Here is a 15124-nt window from a genome sequence, read left to right on the forward strand (position 1 = left end):
ATGCTACAACCTTAAAAACATCATGTGAGTGAAATAAGCCAGACACAATAGGACAAATATTGTATTAAATCACTTATGTGAAATAACTAGAATATGTAAATTCATAGAGACAGGGTAGAGGGGGTGGAGAGGGAGGGGGATGGGGACTTAATGCTTAATGGGTCCCAAGTTTCTTTTTGGGGTGATGGAAAAATTTTGGTAATGGATGCTGGTGTTAGTAGCACAACACTGTGAATGTAATTAATGCCAATGAACTGTATACCTGAAATGGTTAATATAGGAAATGGTATCTATATCTTACCACAATAAAAATTTTTTAAAAAAAAGATAGGATCTCTGGCAAGAGGTTCTCTGAGAATCAAGTCACGTTCTCCCATTATTGATTCCTGGATGTTTATGAGACCATCACTTTTTTTTTTTTCACTTAATATATCCTGTATGTATTTTCATTTCACCAAACATAAATCAAAATCCTCATTTTTAATGGTTGGAGAGTTATATTTATTTTTAAATTTAAAAAAAATTTTTTTTTTCTTTACAAACACTCCCCCTTCCCTTCTTCTTCCATTCTCCCCCTTGTCTGGTAACCTCTTACCTGCTATCTCTGCAAATTTGCTATTTTTAGTTATCTCCTGTAAGTGATAGCATACAATGTTTATCATTATGTGGCTTGTTTATTTCACTGAGCATAACGTTTTCAAGATTCTTCCATGTTGCAGCATGACTCCGAACTTCATTTTTTCTAAATATTGCCAAATAATATTCCAATGTGTGTATGTACCACATTTTGGTTATCCATTCATTTGCCGATGGACACTTGGGTTGTTTCCAGCTTTTTAGCTATTGTGAATGATGTTGCTATAAACATGTATGTACAAGTGTTTACAATCTGTTTTCATTTTCTTTGGGTTTAAACCTAGAAGTAGGATTGCCAGGTCAAATGGTATTTCTATATTTAAGTTTTTGATGCACTGTCATATTGCTTTCCACAGTGGCTGAACCATTTTATGTTCTTACCAACAATGTACTCGAGTTCTAATTTCTCTGCATTCTCCCCAACACTTATTCTGTTTTTTTTAATAATAGCCATCCTTATGGGTTTGATGTGGTATCTCATCGTGGTTGTGATTTGCATTTCCCTAATGGCTAATGAGATCATCACATTTAACACAGTCCAAGGAAGGAGATACTGATTCTTTTTCAATACCCTGTTACTAGTTTCTTCCGATCTTGATATTTAATCTCCCTTCTTAAATATTTAATTTTAATTCCTCTTATTTTTGGCTCATCCTATTTCTTCTAATAGATTTCCCAGGGGAACAAGATAACAGATGGTCCTGAGAACAACAGAGGAAAGAGAGAACAGGATATTAGAGGCACTAAAGAAGGGAGGGAGAGAAATGTGATGATAATATAAGAGAATAAAATTTGAGAAGAGAAACAGAGAGACTTTACAGAAAGAAGAGTGGGGAAAGCAAGAGAGGAAACTGAGAAAAAGGAGGCCAAAGAGGAGTTAGAAATTCAGAAAGTTAGACAAACTACAGAAATATAGTGACATTCTTTCTTTCTAGGGCTGTATTCCTGGATATACTAAATTTGCTGTCAAATACTAATCCATTTCACTTCCTCTGTTTTTGAGGAGATGGAGGGAAGACAGAGACTTATTTCTTCCTTTAAACTGAACAGGCAGCGTGAATACTGAGTTTGCAGGTCCCTAGGTCCCAGCATCATTATTGGAGCTCAGAGTGAGGAGGAATGACTCATGGAGATAAGAAGCCAAGGCAAATCACACAGTGAACTGGGAAGTAAGTAAGGGAAGAAAAAGTGTGTGTGGTTGGGGGTCGGGGGGGTGGTGGTGAGACTAGGCAGACAACAGAAAAAGAATGAAGAGGAGCAAAGTATAGAACCAACCTCATGGACAAAGAAGACACGGGCACCGGTAAAGATACCAACTCGAACCACAGCCCTGACAGCAGCATTCATTCCTGTAAAGAGGAGGGAAGAAGCCAGGGAGAAGTTACTCCTAAAAAAAGCAACCCTGGAATCTACAGAGGCCACATCCAGCTAAAGATACATGGCAGTACTTTGCTTAGGCTTTTCTCTGAATCTAGAATACTCCTCTTGTCCAAGTCTTCTGGCCTCCCCACCCTTAATTACTGTCCTTAACATTAAGGGAGCTCAAATCCAGCTGGATGCCCTGTCCAGCCCCCACCCCCAAACCCTGCTTTTCCTAAAACCTTTCCTTGCCAGGGGAATCTGGGGAATAATAATAACAAGAGCAATAAGCAAGCACTTTCTGGAATACTTATTGTGAGGTCAGATTCTGTGCTAAGTGCTTATTAAATATCATTTCCTTGAATCTTATCCATAACCCTGGAGTTTGCTTCCATTTTACAATTTTGGAAACTGAAGTTCAAAGAGGTCAAGGTCACAGAGCTAATACTCTTAGAAAGCTCACATTTGAATCCAAGTCTTAAAACGCCAAAGTCAACACTTCTTAACCTCCATGCTATACCCTCCTAATCCCAATGACTGCACTAAGTTTTTCCCTGCCTTTTGCATTGAATCTAGGCATCCAGTTTTGACACACTTTTCAAAACAATGACATGACTCTCTGCAGCTCAGTGCCTTGACCAGTCAGAAAGTCAGAATCTGTTCACAAGTATGTCCATTACTGGCTGGCAGATTCTCTCAGTATTCACGTGCGCGTGCACACACACACACACACAACTTTTTAGTGCATTTGAGTTGGTATAGGTTCCATTATGTGCCACATAGTTGAGTTTCTCTGACCCCCAGAAGAGGTTGTGACCAAGTGTCTAAGCAGAATCGGTAAGGACTCTCTTTTCCCACTGCCTTCTCCAGGCATTCACTCTATTAGTCAATAAATACGTGCTGATCTCCTCCTGTGGCCCTGTATATAAAATATGTATAAGGCACTTAAAAACTCACCTCCAAATTGAGGCACAATAAATTATGGCTGTAAATTGTTCTCCTTCTGCTTCCACTGGGAGAAAAAAATAGGACTAAAATAGAGAGGAGAGACTTTTCCCTTTTTCGCCCTGTCCTAGTTGCTGCTCAATGATAAGAAATTTGTGGAGAAGCTAACCTGTCACAACACACAGTAGGAGCTGTAAACAAAACATCTTAGTAGTAGAAGTAATGCTACGTATAATGTGCTAAGAATGCCTTCATTGGTAAAAAATGGGAGTTGTTCCTGAATGTCCTACTTTGTAATGTACAGAGGGGCTCATGGTGATGCTCAAGGAATCTTACAGCCATGATGGGTCAACTTCTTGTTTTAGCACCCACCCTCAAATATCCCAGTATATATTTTTGCTTAAATACATAATCTATTTGCACAGTCCTTGTGATGGTTAATTCCATGCGTAAACTTGGCTAGGTTATGGTGTCCAGTTGTTTGGTCAAGCACTGGCCTGCTTGTTATTGTGAAGGTATTTCCTAGAAGTGATTTGCATCTACAATCAGTTGATTGCATCTACAATCAACAAAGGAGCTTGTCCTCAGCAATGTAGATAATCTCCTCATCCAATCAGTTGGAAGCTTTAAAAGCCAGAACTAAGGGTATCAGAGATCAGAATTCCCCTGGGGAATTCAGATTAAGGACTTCAACACTACTTTTATCAGTTTCCAGTTTACAGCCTACTCTATGGAGTTGGGACCTGCCAGCCCCCGCTGTCATGTGAGCCAGTTTCCTCATCTTAAATCTCTTAATACATATATCCTGTTGATTGTTTCTCTGGAGAACTGTAATATAGTCCTTGACCTGCCTGAAGAAATACTACATACCAGCAAGCACTAGACTAAAGAAACCATCACAAAATATTGCATAATCCAAAGCTACCTGGAATGGGATGGAATCAACAAGACCAGATGTCTTTTTTTTTCTTGCAGGCTAACAAAGGTTGCTATCACTTGGCTGTAAGCTCCAAATTAAAATGAAGATCTACTCACTCACTGTACACATACTTACTGAACACCTGACATGTTCCTGGCACTATGCTAGGCATCAGGGATATTAAAATAAAGGGCTTGGTAATGGTCCTCAAGACGTGAGGAATTACAATATAATATACTGACCCCCATAAAGGAGATATGTACAAAGGGCAATGGGAACAAGGAGAAGGAACATCTAAGCCTGCCAGGAGGAAGTCAGGGAAGGTTATAGAGAAAAGACAGCATTTGTCCTGGGACTTACAGGACAATTTCCTTTTAAACATTTTTGCCAGGTAGACAATTTTGGGGAGAGAGTTCTAGGCAGTGGGAGTAGCACAGATACAGGCAAGGGTCAAGGAATAACCACAGGTGTATGCATACAATAAGGTGTATGTAAGAAGGAATGAAGCTGTGAGACACACAACTAGGTGAATAGATCTTGAGGACAGCATTTTGAGTGAAGTACGCCAGAAATGAAAAGACAAACATTGTAACACCTCACTAATATGGACTAACTATAAAGCATAAACTCTGAGAATTGAATTTAGAGCACAGCTTATCAGGGGAACACTTGTTTTAACGGTCCCTAGATTGTAAGCTCTTAAAGAGGTCACATCTATTCCTGAGTTGTAATGGTTATCTCTAAATTCTGAGATGCTGAGCTCTTTGAGTATAACCAGGTCGGTCTCTGGAACTTTGGGTATCTGTGCTGACACCTGAAACTCAGAGCTGGAGCTTGGCAGCTATTAATGTCAGTATTATCTCATATAGCAACTAACTAAAAAAGCTGAAAAAGAGTTCAAACTTCAATTAGAGATATGAATGAAGCAGATCTGGTTAAGACTAAAGCAAATCAGGCCAAAGGGTAAAGGATGATATCGACTTTGTTATAAAACTTCCACTTCTGTATGAGACCAAGGGAAGAGATGTTTTTTGAATGCAGGATTATATTTTCTGTAGCACACTAAATAATTTAACTTATATGGTCAGTTTATTCAAACACCATAATTACATTGAACTTCGAATAGGAAGTGAGATCTGGTAGGTTTGTACATGTTAGTGTGAAATCCCGATACATCCCAAAGTAATTTGGGTAGAGACTAAAAATGTATTTTCAGGGACCCCCTGAGGAACTGGGGAAAAATGCGGAAATGTTGGACTTCCCCACCTGGATTATTACTGATATTCTCATAAACACTGAGGGCTACCAATTTAGTTGGCCAAGCCCTCGATCTTGGGGCTTGCCCTTATGAAGCTTGTTACTGCAAAGGAGAGACTAAGCCTACCTAAATTGTGCCTAAGAGTCTTCCCAGAGAACTTCTTTGTTGTTCAGATGTGGGCTCTCTCTCTAAGCCCACTTGGCAAGTGAACTCACTATTGCTCCCCCCGCCCCCCACGTGGAACATGACACCCGGGGGTGTGAATCTCCCTGGAAATGTGAGACACGAATCCCAGGGATGAGCCTTGACCTGGCATCGTGAGATTGAGAAAGTCTTCTTGACCAAAAGGAGGAAGAGAAATGAAACAAAATACAGTTTCAATGACTGAGAGATTTCAAATGGAGTCGAGAGGTCACTCTGGAGGTTATTCTTATGCACTATTACAGATATTTCTTTTTTGTTTTTAGTGTATTGGAATAGCTACAAGGAAAAACCTGCAACTATTGAACTGCAACTCAGTAGCCTTGATTCTTGAAGATGATTGTATAACTATGTAGCTTACATAGTGTGACTGTGTAATTGTGAAAACCTTGTGGCTCATACTCCCTTTATCCAGTGTATGGAAAGATGAGTAGAAAAATGGGACAAAAATTAAATGAAAAATAGGGTGGGATGGGGGGGATGGAGTGCTTTGTGTATTCTTTTTTCCTCTTATTTTTATTCTTATTTTTTATTTTTTTTGGACTAAGGAAAACGCTGAAAAATTGATTGTGGTGATGAATGCACAACTATATGACAGTACTGTAAACAGGTGATTGTACGCTGTGGATGACTATATGGTATGCAAATGTATCTCGGTAAAACAGAATTTTTATGTGTGTGTGTGCGTGTGTGTGTATACACACAGAGAAAAAATTGCAGTGGATTTCACCCAAATTCTTTAGAAAAAGAACAGTGTCAGAACAAAAAGTTTCTCATATACATAAGGAAATAAATATGGTTTTTTTTGTACATAAAAAAAAAAAAACACAGGTAATTCAATATTATAAAGAATAAAATGTAAGACAGGACATGGTGAGCAATGAGGCTAGACAGGTAGCACATGATAAAGGGCCTAGTATGCCAAGTGAAGAAGGTTGGCTTTTATTCTGTAGGCCAGGGTTTGATTGGGATCTGAGATGACTGGTTTCAGGGAATGTGTGAACCTCGTGAAACCATATAAAAATTTCATGGGCATGCGCATTTCCCTTGGGAAAAGGTCTACGGCTTTCACTTGATCATAAAGGGGTCTGTGACCCAGGAAAAAAAATGCTGTAGACAATGGAGAATCTTTAAGAATTTTCAGAGTAGAAGAATGTGATGAATCTGCATATCAGAAAGATCACTATGGCAGAGGACAGATTGAAAGAAGTGACTTTAGGACCAGGAGGCTATCTGGAAGCCTAGACAAGAAAACACGAGGGCCTGGACCGGGAGAGTGGCATTTGGGATAAAACAGATATGAGACAGGAGACACTTGGGGGACAGAAGCAAAAAGACTTACATCTAACTGGCAAGATGATGATTAGATTTCAAGTTTTGGAAAGGAAGAAGGAAATCCCCCATGACTGACTTAGGCAAAGGGTAAAAATGTGGTGCCATTAACCAATCAAAGGCAGGTTTCAATTTAGGAAGGTAGGGGTGGGGCTGATATGTTCATATATGGACATGTTGAGTTTGAAGTTCTCATGAGACATTAGGAAGAGACTGTCTTGAGAGAATCTGTAGAATAGAAGGGAAAAGGGCAAGGACTAGAACCTTAAGGAAAACCAACATTGAAAGGACAGACAGGCAGAGGAAAAGGGGTTCCATGAAGGAAACTAATAGGGAGTAGCAAGAAAAGACATGAGGAGAACCAGAGCTTAACAGTATCTTGGAAGCCAAAAGGCGACAGTTTCAAAAAGTGGGAACAAAAATCTGAAAATCAGTGAAGGGAGGAGGCTTCTCAGAAGCTTCAGGAAAAGCCGACGTTTATGAAAATAACAAAGTCAGAGTCAGTGCAAAGCCACCAATGCTTCAGGAAAGATATGAATAAAGTCAACTCAATAAGATCAGAAGATATGAAACTATTGTTTGTTTGCTGGTTTTCCATCCTGACTCAAGGCCCATGGGATTCTCTAATGGATACCTGGAGTTCTGGAGAATGAATTTATAATCTTAGGAAATAAAGAAAAAACCTTCTTCTGAAATGTATAAGTTGGAACTTTGTTTCCTGCTCCCAAGCTGAGTAAATATGGGGGAAAAATAAAGTTAAGAAAAACAAGCTGCTCAAAAAGTTTTTTTAATATAAAACATAACAATAATAGAGTATATCCAAATCTGTTGGACATAAGAAAATCCCACCAGAAAAGATCCTTTCTCTTCCCTCCTCCCTTTGCTTTCTTCTTACCTCAACCCCACCAACCTCTAGAGATAAATTGGATTCTAAGAGTTTTACTAGAAACTCTTTACTAGAAATCAAGTTTCAGAACCCTTTAGTCTCCCACTAGCTATGTCTCGAACCCTCGGTTCCCTAGAAATCACAAGCTGGGATATGCTGATAGCTTATGCTAGGGAGTCCCAGTAATTCTTTGGGCTTTCCTGTCCAACCTCACTGGCTTAGTCTGGCCCCAAGCCAGTCCTGGCCAGGGTCTCCTTAGCTGTTTCATGTTGCCCTAAATAAACTGGTATGAGCAGCTGCTTGGCTTAATAGAGGCAAGACGAGGGATAAGATTACAGACATCATCCAGGGGGGTATTCTGGTACAGCCAGGATGGACTCTGGAGAACATCACAAGCACATAGTTTGGGGTGTCCAATTACACCTTGTCAGGAAGAGGCTTTGGGAAGAAGAACTATGGACGATGGGCCTCTATATGATTAGACAGAAAAAACTAATACATGACTTAGTCACTATTTTTTTTAAAGACAATGTTTGTAAGTTTCTTTCCATCTTAACTGAATTGTGAATAAGATTTTTAAAAATTAATGTGATTCCAAAGTGAGGAATAAATGTTTGTTAGAATAGCACTTTTTGATGGATATGCAATTGAAAATTATAAACCCTAGGAGAGGCAATCCAGACAGGTAATAGAATCTCTGTCTCTGCAAACCTTTAAAAATAGGACAAACATGCATTGGAATGAACTGCCTGTCTGGAGACAGGGGGCAAGACCAGATGACGAAGTCCTTTTCAACGGTAGAACATTTTAATTTCATAAGGCTAAATGTGGCATGTTTAGGGGGTTGAGGCGATTCCTGGGCTGAAAAGAGAATTAGGATTTGATATCTAATTAGTCCATCATCCCCGAGTCCTTGGCTTCTGAGCTCAGGATGTCTGGGATAAGTAGCTTTGTTGAGCCCAGGGAATGACTGAGCCCAATCTCATTAGCCCAGGTGATCCAGAGCCTCTAGGGAAAAAACATCTCTGTGTTCTCTCCCTGGGAGAACTAGGGCCCATCAAACTTCTCTCTAGTCAGGTCACTTCTGTGTTTGAGCTGCTCCTTCAGGTGGGCATTTTGAGTTCCCATTTTATCTCTTTGCCTCCTTGAATTTCATTCTCTACCACTCCTGGTCACCACTGACATGCTCCTATGATTTTATATGAATTCAAAAGTGGGATATTTCCCTGGGTATGCTCTGCCTCTCATAGAATCCCATAGGCTTGGCTCAACTGAGCCTCCAGAAATCAACATATCCATAATCTCTGCCTCCATGAAAGACAATCCTTCTCTTAAAGAAGGCAGAGGATAGACATCCTTAGGATAAGAGGGTCTCGTTACTCAGGATCAGAAGCTGGAAGGGCTTTGCTGCTCTTAGACCCAAGTTAAATCCTCTGCTTTTTTTCCTTCTTCTTCTTTTTTCCCTTTCTAAAGAGCTCTTCTCCCTTATCATTTCATAACCATGTTCCTCACTTGGATTTTTAGCAGGCTCTTCCTTCCCCTAATCTGACAGTCTAATTCCTAGGCAATCCCACAAGGTTTTAGGACCAATACTCATAGTGTTTATGCTGAGGAACTCAGTATTGGCATGGGATCCTTTCCAGGAGAGAAGAGAGAAGCTATAGGAGCTGGGTCAGCAATCTGTCTCACCTCAACGAGGGGTCAGCACTCCTGTTCTGGTCACTGTTCCTAATCTCAGCCCTCTGTGCCTAAGTTTCTTCATTCTAGCATTCTCCTATTCTGACACTTATCACAATTATAATTAAACAAGCATTAGTTTAAAAATATATTTACAATAAGAATTATCATAAGAACACGGACAGTATCTGACCTTTCCAATGATGAATCCGTAGTGCTCATCATCCTGCTTGGCACACAGTAGATGTTCAATAATTCACTTTTTAATTAACTAATAATACATTTATAGATTGATTACTATATACCAGACATTGATTTAAGCACTTTTCATGAATGAAGTGTTCAGTTTCTTGAAATCTATCTTCTCCATAAAGCATGACGTTTTCTCTGAGTAATCCAATAGGACCTCTCATTTTATTACATAAGTGGTTTCTACTAGGTTAATGCACACTTGATGAATTTATTTATGTGCCTTATAAAAGAATTCTAGTAACATATAGTATTTTTCCTCATTAAACCGAGAGTTCCCAAAGGAACAACAATTTCTTCAAAACATACATGACAGGGCTCTATACAATGTAGGTGCTGAGCACAATGTCTAGGAAAGCCAGGGGAGGGGACAGACTAGTGGAAATCTCTGTCTCTATTTTTCTCATTACTCTCTCCATGTTCTGGTATTCCTTTCACAGAAATCCTGCCCCTTTTCATCATATACATTAGAATATACAAGAAGAACAAAGGAGGAAAAAGGGGGAGAAAATCACACTTCAACTTTCCTATACACCTGATTATTCTGAACCCCAGGTTTCTTAGACTCAGTGGAGGGAAGGGCTCTCTCTGGTTTGCTTTCTGACCCCCTTCCTCCAATAGATCTGTACTGATGAACTGCTGCTGCTCCTGTTTGTTCAAGGGCTAAAGGAATGGAAAGGGAGGGAAGGCCACTGAAAACAGGGAACAAAGCAGAACTGTAGCTGGTAGAAGGAAAAGTGCTACACGACAGAGGTGCCAGACCCTGGTCACTGCAGGAACACTACAGATATCAGAGTTAATACCTGAAGATCTGGCTGGGGCCCATCAAATACCAATTCTGGATCCCCTCCCTTTCCCATCATTTGCAAAGTACTTGAAGTGAATCCACCTTCTGCCTTCTCAATGATTTTAGCTCTTTTGTCTCTTTCTTTCCAATGTTGCTCAAAACAAACAAACAAACACACACACACACACTCACACAAAACCACCACTCGTTTAGGTACCAGAGGACCAAAATGGCCCCAAATCTTCAGAGAAAACTGTTAAGTAGTTCTATGAAGAGTTGATTTGTTCTAAAAGTAGAACAAATATCCACATGCACTTAGAGTCTCAGACCTGACAGACTTTTAGGAAAGCCCGGGATTCTAGGTTGAACCTACTGGAAGAGAGTTCTGTCCTATAGGCTACAGGAGTCAAGAAATTTCCAGGAGACCTTCCAGCCTCTCCCAGCAGGCTTTCCTCCTTACCTTGGGCATCTCCACCAGAGGTTAACACGGCGATGGCTTTGCCGATCCCCAGGGTTTTGGCTGCATGGTGCTCTTCATGGGTCATGATCCACTCAAGAATTCAAGAGAATGGTCAGTGTCAGTTAAGAAACAACTAGATCAGGGTGCTACTAGCTTTTGAAATGGCTCTGTTAGACTGGCTACAGCCACCTGAGTCAGGCTCTCCCACTACACTGAGTCTGGGCTTTGCAGCCTGGGAGCTTTGTACTTCAGCCAGAGGCAAGGCACACCCCTGCAGAACGACAAGCTGAAATGTCACAGTAATCAAGCCCAAGACTGCGCAAGTCCTCACTAATCCCTCCCTGATTTCTCTCACCCCAACTGGAGTCTACCTAGAGAATAAGCTAAGGTCAGGAAGAAAGGTGGTTGAACAGAAACGAGAACGGAAGGAGGAAAGTTGTTAGCCTCAAGGATTCTTCTCTTTTAATGAAGGGAACTATTGTTGCAGAAGGTAGGAATCAGATGAGGTTTGGGACACTGACTGAAAACCAGCAAATGGAAGCAGAAAAGCAAGGGTAGCATGGGTTGTGGTTAAGATTAGGGTTGGGTGCTATGGAATTGAACTGCGGTTGGAACTTGGAGTTTGAGGTTATAAAGGTACATTAGAGCTTGGCCACATTAATGTAGTCAGACTCAGGAATAGTTAGGGTCTTTCTATGGCTCTTCCCAGCCCTCTTAGGCTCTCAGCCTCCAAAGCACGTCTTGATCCTCTGTCTTTAGGCCTTGCCCCTCATACTACATATTATCAAATGGAGAGAATAACACAAAATCACTGCCTTATATATACAGATATGTACAAATGACATGGGAACATAATATTTTTGCCATTAGGGCTTATTTCTCTCAAAAGAACACACAATACATGCTTTTGTATCCATAAATTACCAATGGAAACATCACTTTCCCAGTGGGCTAAAACCTGTTATTTTTAAATTTATCTGCTCCCTTACCCTCAGAACCAAAACAATCACCAAACACTATTATTCTCCCTTCTTTTTATCTTCTCCTATCCTTCTTTCCCACCCTCACTGCTTCTTTCCACCTGAATTACTTATCCAATAGCTATTGTAGTCTCTCTCCACTGTATTTCCCTTCTCCACTCTATCAGAGATACAAAATAACATGCCATGGGAGGGTCATAGACCTCTGAGACTTCAGTGGAAAGAGAATTCATATGAACAGGGGGTGATGACTTTAAGGACAGCTCCTGCTTTTGTCATACATGAGGTGAAATCAGAGTAGCTGCTTACAGGAACATAGGTCATATAAAATACAAATTCACATACATGCCAATAAAATACATGCAATGAGACACACATGAAGACATACACACGCAAACACACAAGGGGTTACAAAGAGACACAGATTCACAGACATAGTACATATAAACAGTGCTTGACATATAAAATCTAAGCTCCTTGGTTTGGCATACAAAACTTCCTCAATCTACCTCTTACCTATAGCTATAACCCTTGCTCCATTAATTATCTTCTCCATTGTTACCTGAACATTACTTTGCTCCTTCCCACTCTGTGCCTGGGCATACTGCATCCTTTGTCCAGAAGGCCACTCTGGCCCTTTCCACAGATCCAAATCCCATTCCATCATTCAAGACCAGTACTAGTGCACCCCTATTAAGCCTTCATTGCTTACCATGGGTCCAGGAGGGCTTCTTTTTGGAACCTCCCCAAACCATGTATACTCTGGAACTTTTCCGTGGCATTTTAATTGCTTCTTATGCATTGAAAAGAGGGTTGGACTAGATCAGAACTCAGCAAACTACACACATTTTTTTTGCAGGGTAGCAAGCTAAGAAATGTTTTTATGTTTTTAAAAGGTTGAAAAAATATTTTAAAAGCAATTATTTTGTGACGTATAGAGACTATATGAAATTTAAATTACAGTGTCCAAAAACTTTTAATGGAACACAACCACTCACATTCATTCATGAATTGTTTATGGCCGCTTTTGTGCTACCACAGCAGAGCAGAGTAATGCAACAGAGACTGTCTAGCCTGCAAAGACTAAGATATTTGCTATCTAGCCTTTTACAAAAAAAGTTTGCCAACCCCTGGACTAGGTGACTGCCAAATTCATATTCTCTAACTAGACTGAAAACTCCTTTAAGGGCAGGGACCATGTTCATTTTTTAAAACTCTCCCACAGCATATCAAAACCAATTGGCATCTATGTACACAACTGGAGCTCAATAAATACTTACTGAAAACATTAATGAACTGACCAACAACACAAAGTATACACAAACATAAGAATAAAATTTAAGTGTGCTTAGATACAGATACACCTCCATATTCTCTGTATTTTTAGTAAGTCATACAGATACTAACGGGACTTAAGAAATCATATGGTAACAAATGGCGGAAGGAATATAAGCACAGACAAACACACATGGTATGGACATTATCCTATTTAATTATAATATTATATAATGTCATCCAAATTTCTGCCTTTATTAAGAAATAAAGACTAAGTGGCTGGGGCAAATACAAAGGTAAAAATTTGGAAAGGAAAAATATAAGATATCTGAATATGCTCATCCCCTCTCCGCTGAGGTTTTTCTTCTCATTCACTCTCGGAGCTCATCAGGGGGTAGAAGCCCACAATGAGATCCTCCATCCCTGGAGGCTTTAGTGAGGAAAAGAATTTACAATAATAAAGGGAAGGTTAGGAAAGTGCAGACCTGTAGAAAACAGCTCGTGTTCTTTTCCTGCATCTCTAAGACAGTGCCAGAGGCACAGGGCACAAAAATACATGCAGATTCACATACAGGCATCCTTTATAGACTCCCAACGACAAACGTAGAAATAAACAGACACACATGTCAAAACTGATAGATAAAATCCCACACGTGTACGTAAACTGGGGGAGGGATAAACAGAGAGGCAGCATCACTGGTACACTGATTTGAATTGGGTGGGTGCCAGGGTAGGGGTCAGGGAGCCAAGGGCAATGGTGTCCAAGCACCACCCCATCCTAGATCCCCAGGAAATGGAGATGGGTGTAGCAAGCAGAGGGAGATTAGTCGAGGGGCTAGGATTCTTCACGACTGCCCTACCCATCCCCCTTCTCGGCTCTTGCTTTGAATGCCACAACACCTCTTTTTTCCTTCTGCTCCTTTCAATTCTCCCCACTGCCTCCTCTCGGCACTTTAAATTGCACCTCCCTCTCAGATATCCCCCTCGGTCTTTTACCCAAGGGCCCCACTTGCCTTTTAGTCTTGAGCTCTCCTCCGCAGCTCCCTTCTTGCAGACTGTCCTTGAGGGAAGGGGGAGGGAGCTTGGAGAACACGGGGAGGAGCCAGGTGGAGGCGACAGGGAGGGGGAAGGAGGACAGGCTTCCTAACCTCCACTAGCAGATGCTGACAAGTAGACTCCGCCTCCTCCCATTCTCCTTTCTCCTCCTCTTCCTCCTCCCCCTAAGAACACAGTTCGGATATGGCAGCAGCTCAGTGGGAGCCATCAGCTCCCTGGGAATCAGAAGTTATTTTAGTTGCTTCCCTTTGTTTCCAGCAGAGACAACTTTCTCCTAGCCCAGGGCTCCCTGAGACTCTCGGCATTCAAACATCTTCAACAACTGATACTAAAACCTCCTCCTCTGATCCTATCTATCGTCTCCCAACTCTATCACTCACGGAACATTTACTGGGAGTTTGTGTGTCAGGGTATTGTATTAGGTGCTGAGAGAGGAAAAGATAAATGAGATCGAATCTCTGCCTTTGAGGAGCATTGAACACTGGTATTTTCAAAGTAGTGACAACAAAAACTCCTTTTATATTTTTATCACCTTCCTCAGAGAAGATACAGAAAAGCTAGGGATAGGAGTACCAGGAGGCAAGACTACTGAAGTGAGAGCTCCTTTTCAAACCCACAGGAGGAAAGGCTACAAGATTCTGGTAGGGAACCGTATCTGTTGGGCTACACAACGAAGAAGATCCATGCTGAGGATATGGGTCAAGTGCTCTCAGAGCAAAAAGGTGCATCCTTTCCTCTGGTCTTCTCTTTTTCCCCGACTCCACCCATGCCTTTGCTTCAATGCCTCTTCACAGTTAACTCTGTTCTTGCTCTTTCCACAGCCCTTCCTCCTGCTTACTTTTGTTTCTGCCCCTGTACCTTCTGGCTGCAAACAGTAAAAACACAAGTGACTAGGAGATATATTTGGCTACACAAAATATTTGTGCTGTGAACAAGAGCATCAAGAAAGTGAAAAGGCAACTCACAGAACAGAATAGTTTGCAAATCATATATATGATAAGGGATTGGTATCCAGAATATATACAGACCTCTTGCAACTCAATAATGAAATGACAAATCACCCAATTTAAAAATGGGCAAATGATTTGTATGGACATTTCTCCA

The 15124-nt window shown here is 40.8% G+C and overlaps 1 protein-coding gene across 1 annotated transcript in view; it reads right to left on the reverse strand.

Moving 5' to 3' along the window:
- The window catches only part of PFKM (phosphofructokinase, muscle), a 28053-nt gene extending 14010 nt beyond the window's left edge, over positions 1 to 14043 (reverse strand). The window contains exons 1-3 of the mRNA XM_037845073.1: positions 13978 to 14043; positions 10710 to 10800; positions 1912 to 1985 (exon numbers count right to left, since the gene is read on the reverse strand). Of these exons, the coding sequence (XP_037701001.1) occupies positions 1912 to 1985; positions 10710 to 10794 (159 nt within the window). The 5' untranslated portion in view covers positions 10795 to 10800; positions 13978 to 14043. The remainder of the gene's footprint in view (positions 1 to 1911; positions 1986 to 10709; positions 10801 to 13977) is intronic.
- Positions 14044 to 15124: the final 1081 nt, after the last annotated feature.

This window comes from Choloepus didactylus, chromosome 8 (genome assembly GCF_015220235.1).
Source record: "Choloepus didactylus isolate mChoDid1 chromosome 8, mChoDid1.pri, whole genome shotgun sequence".
NCBI classification, from domain to species: Eukaryota; Metazoa; Chordata; class Mammalia; order Pilosa; family Megalonychidae; genus Choloepus; species Choloepus didactylus.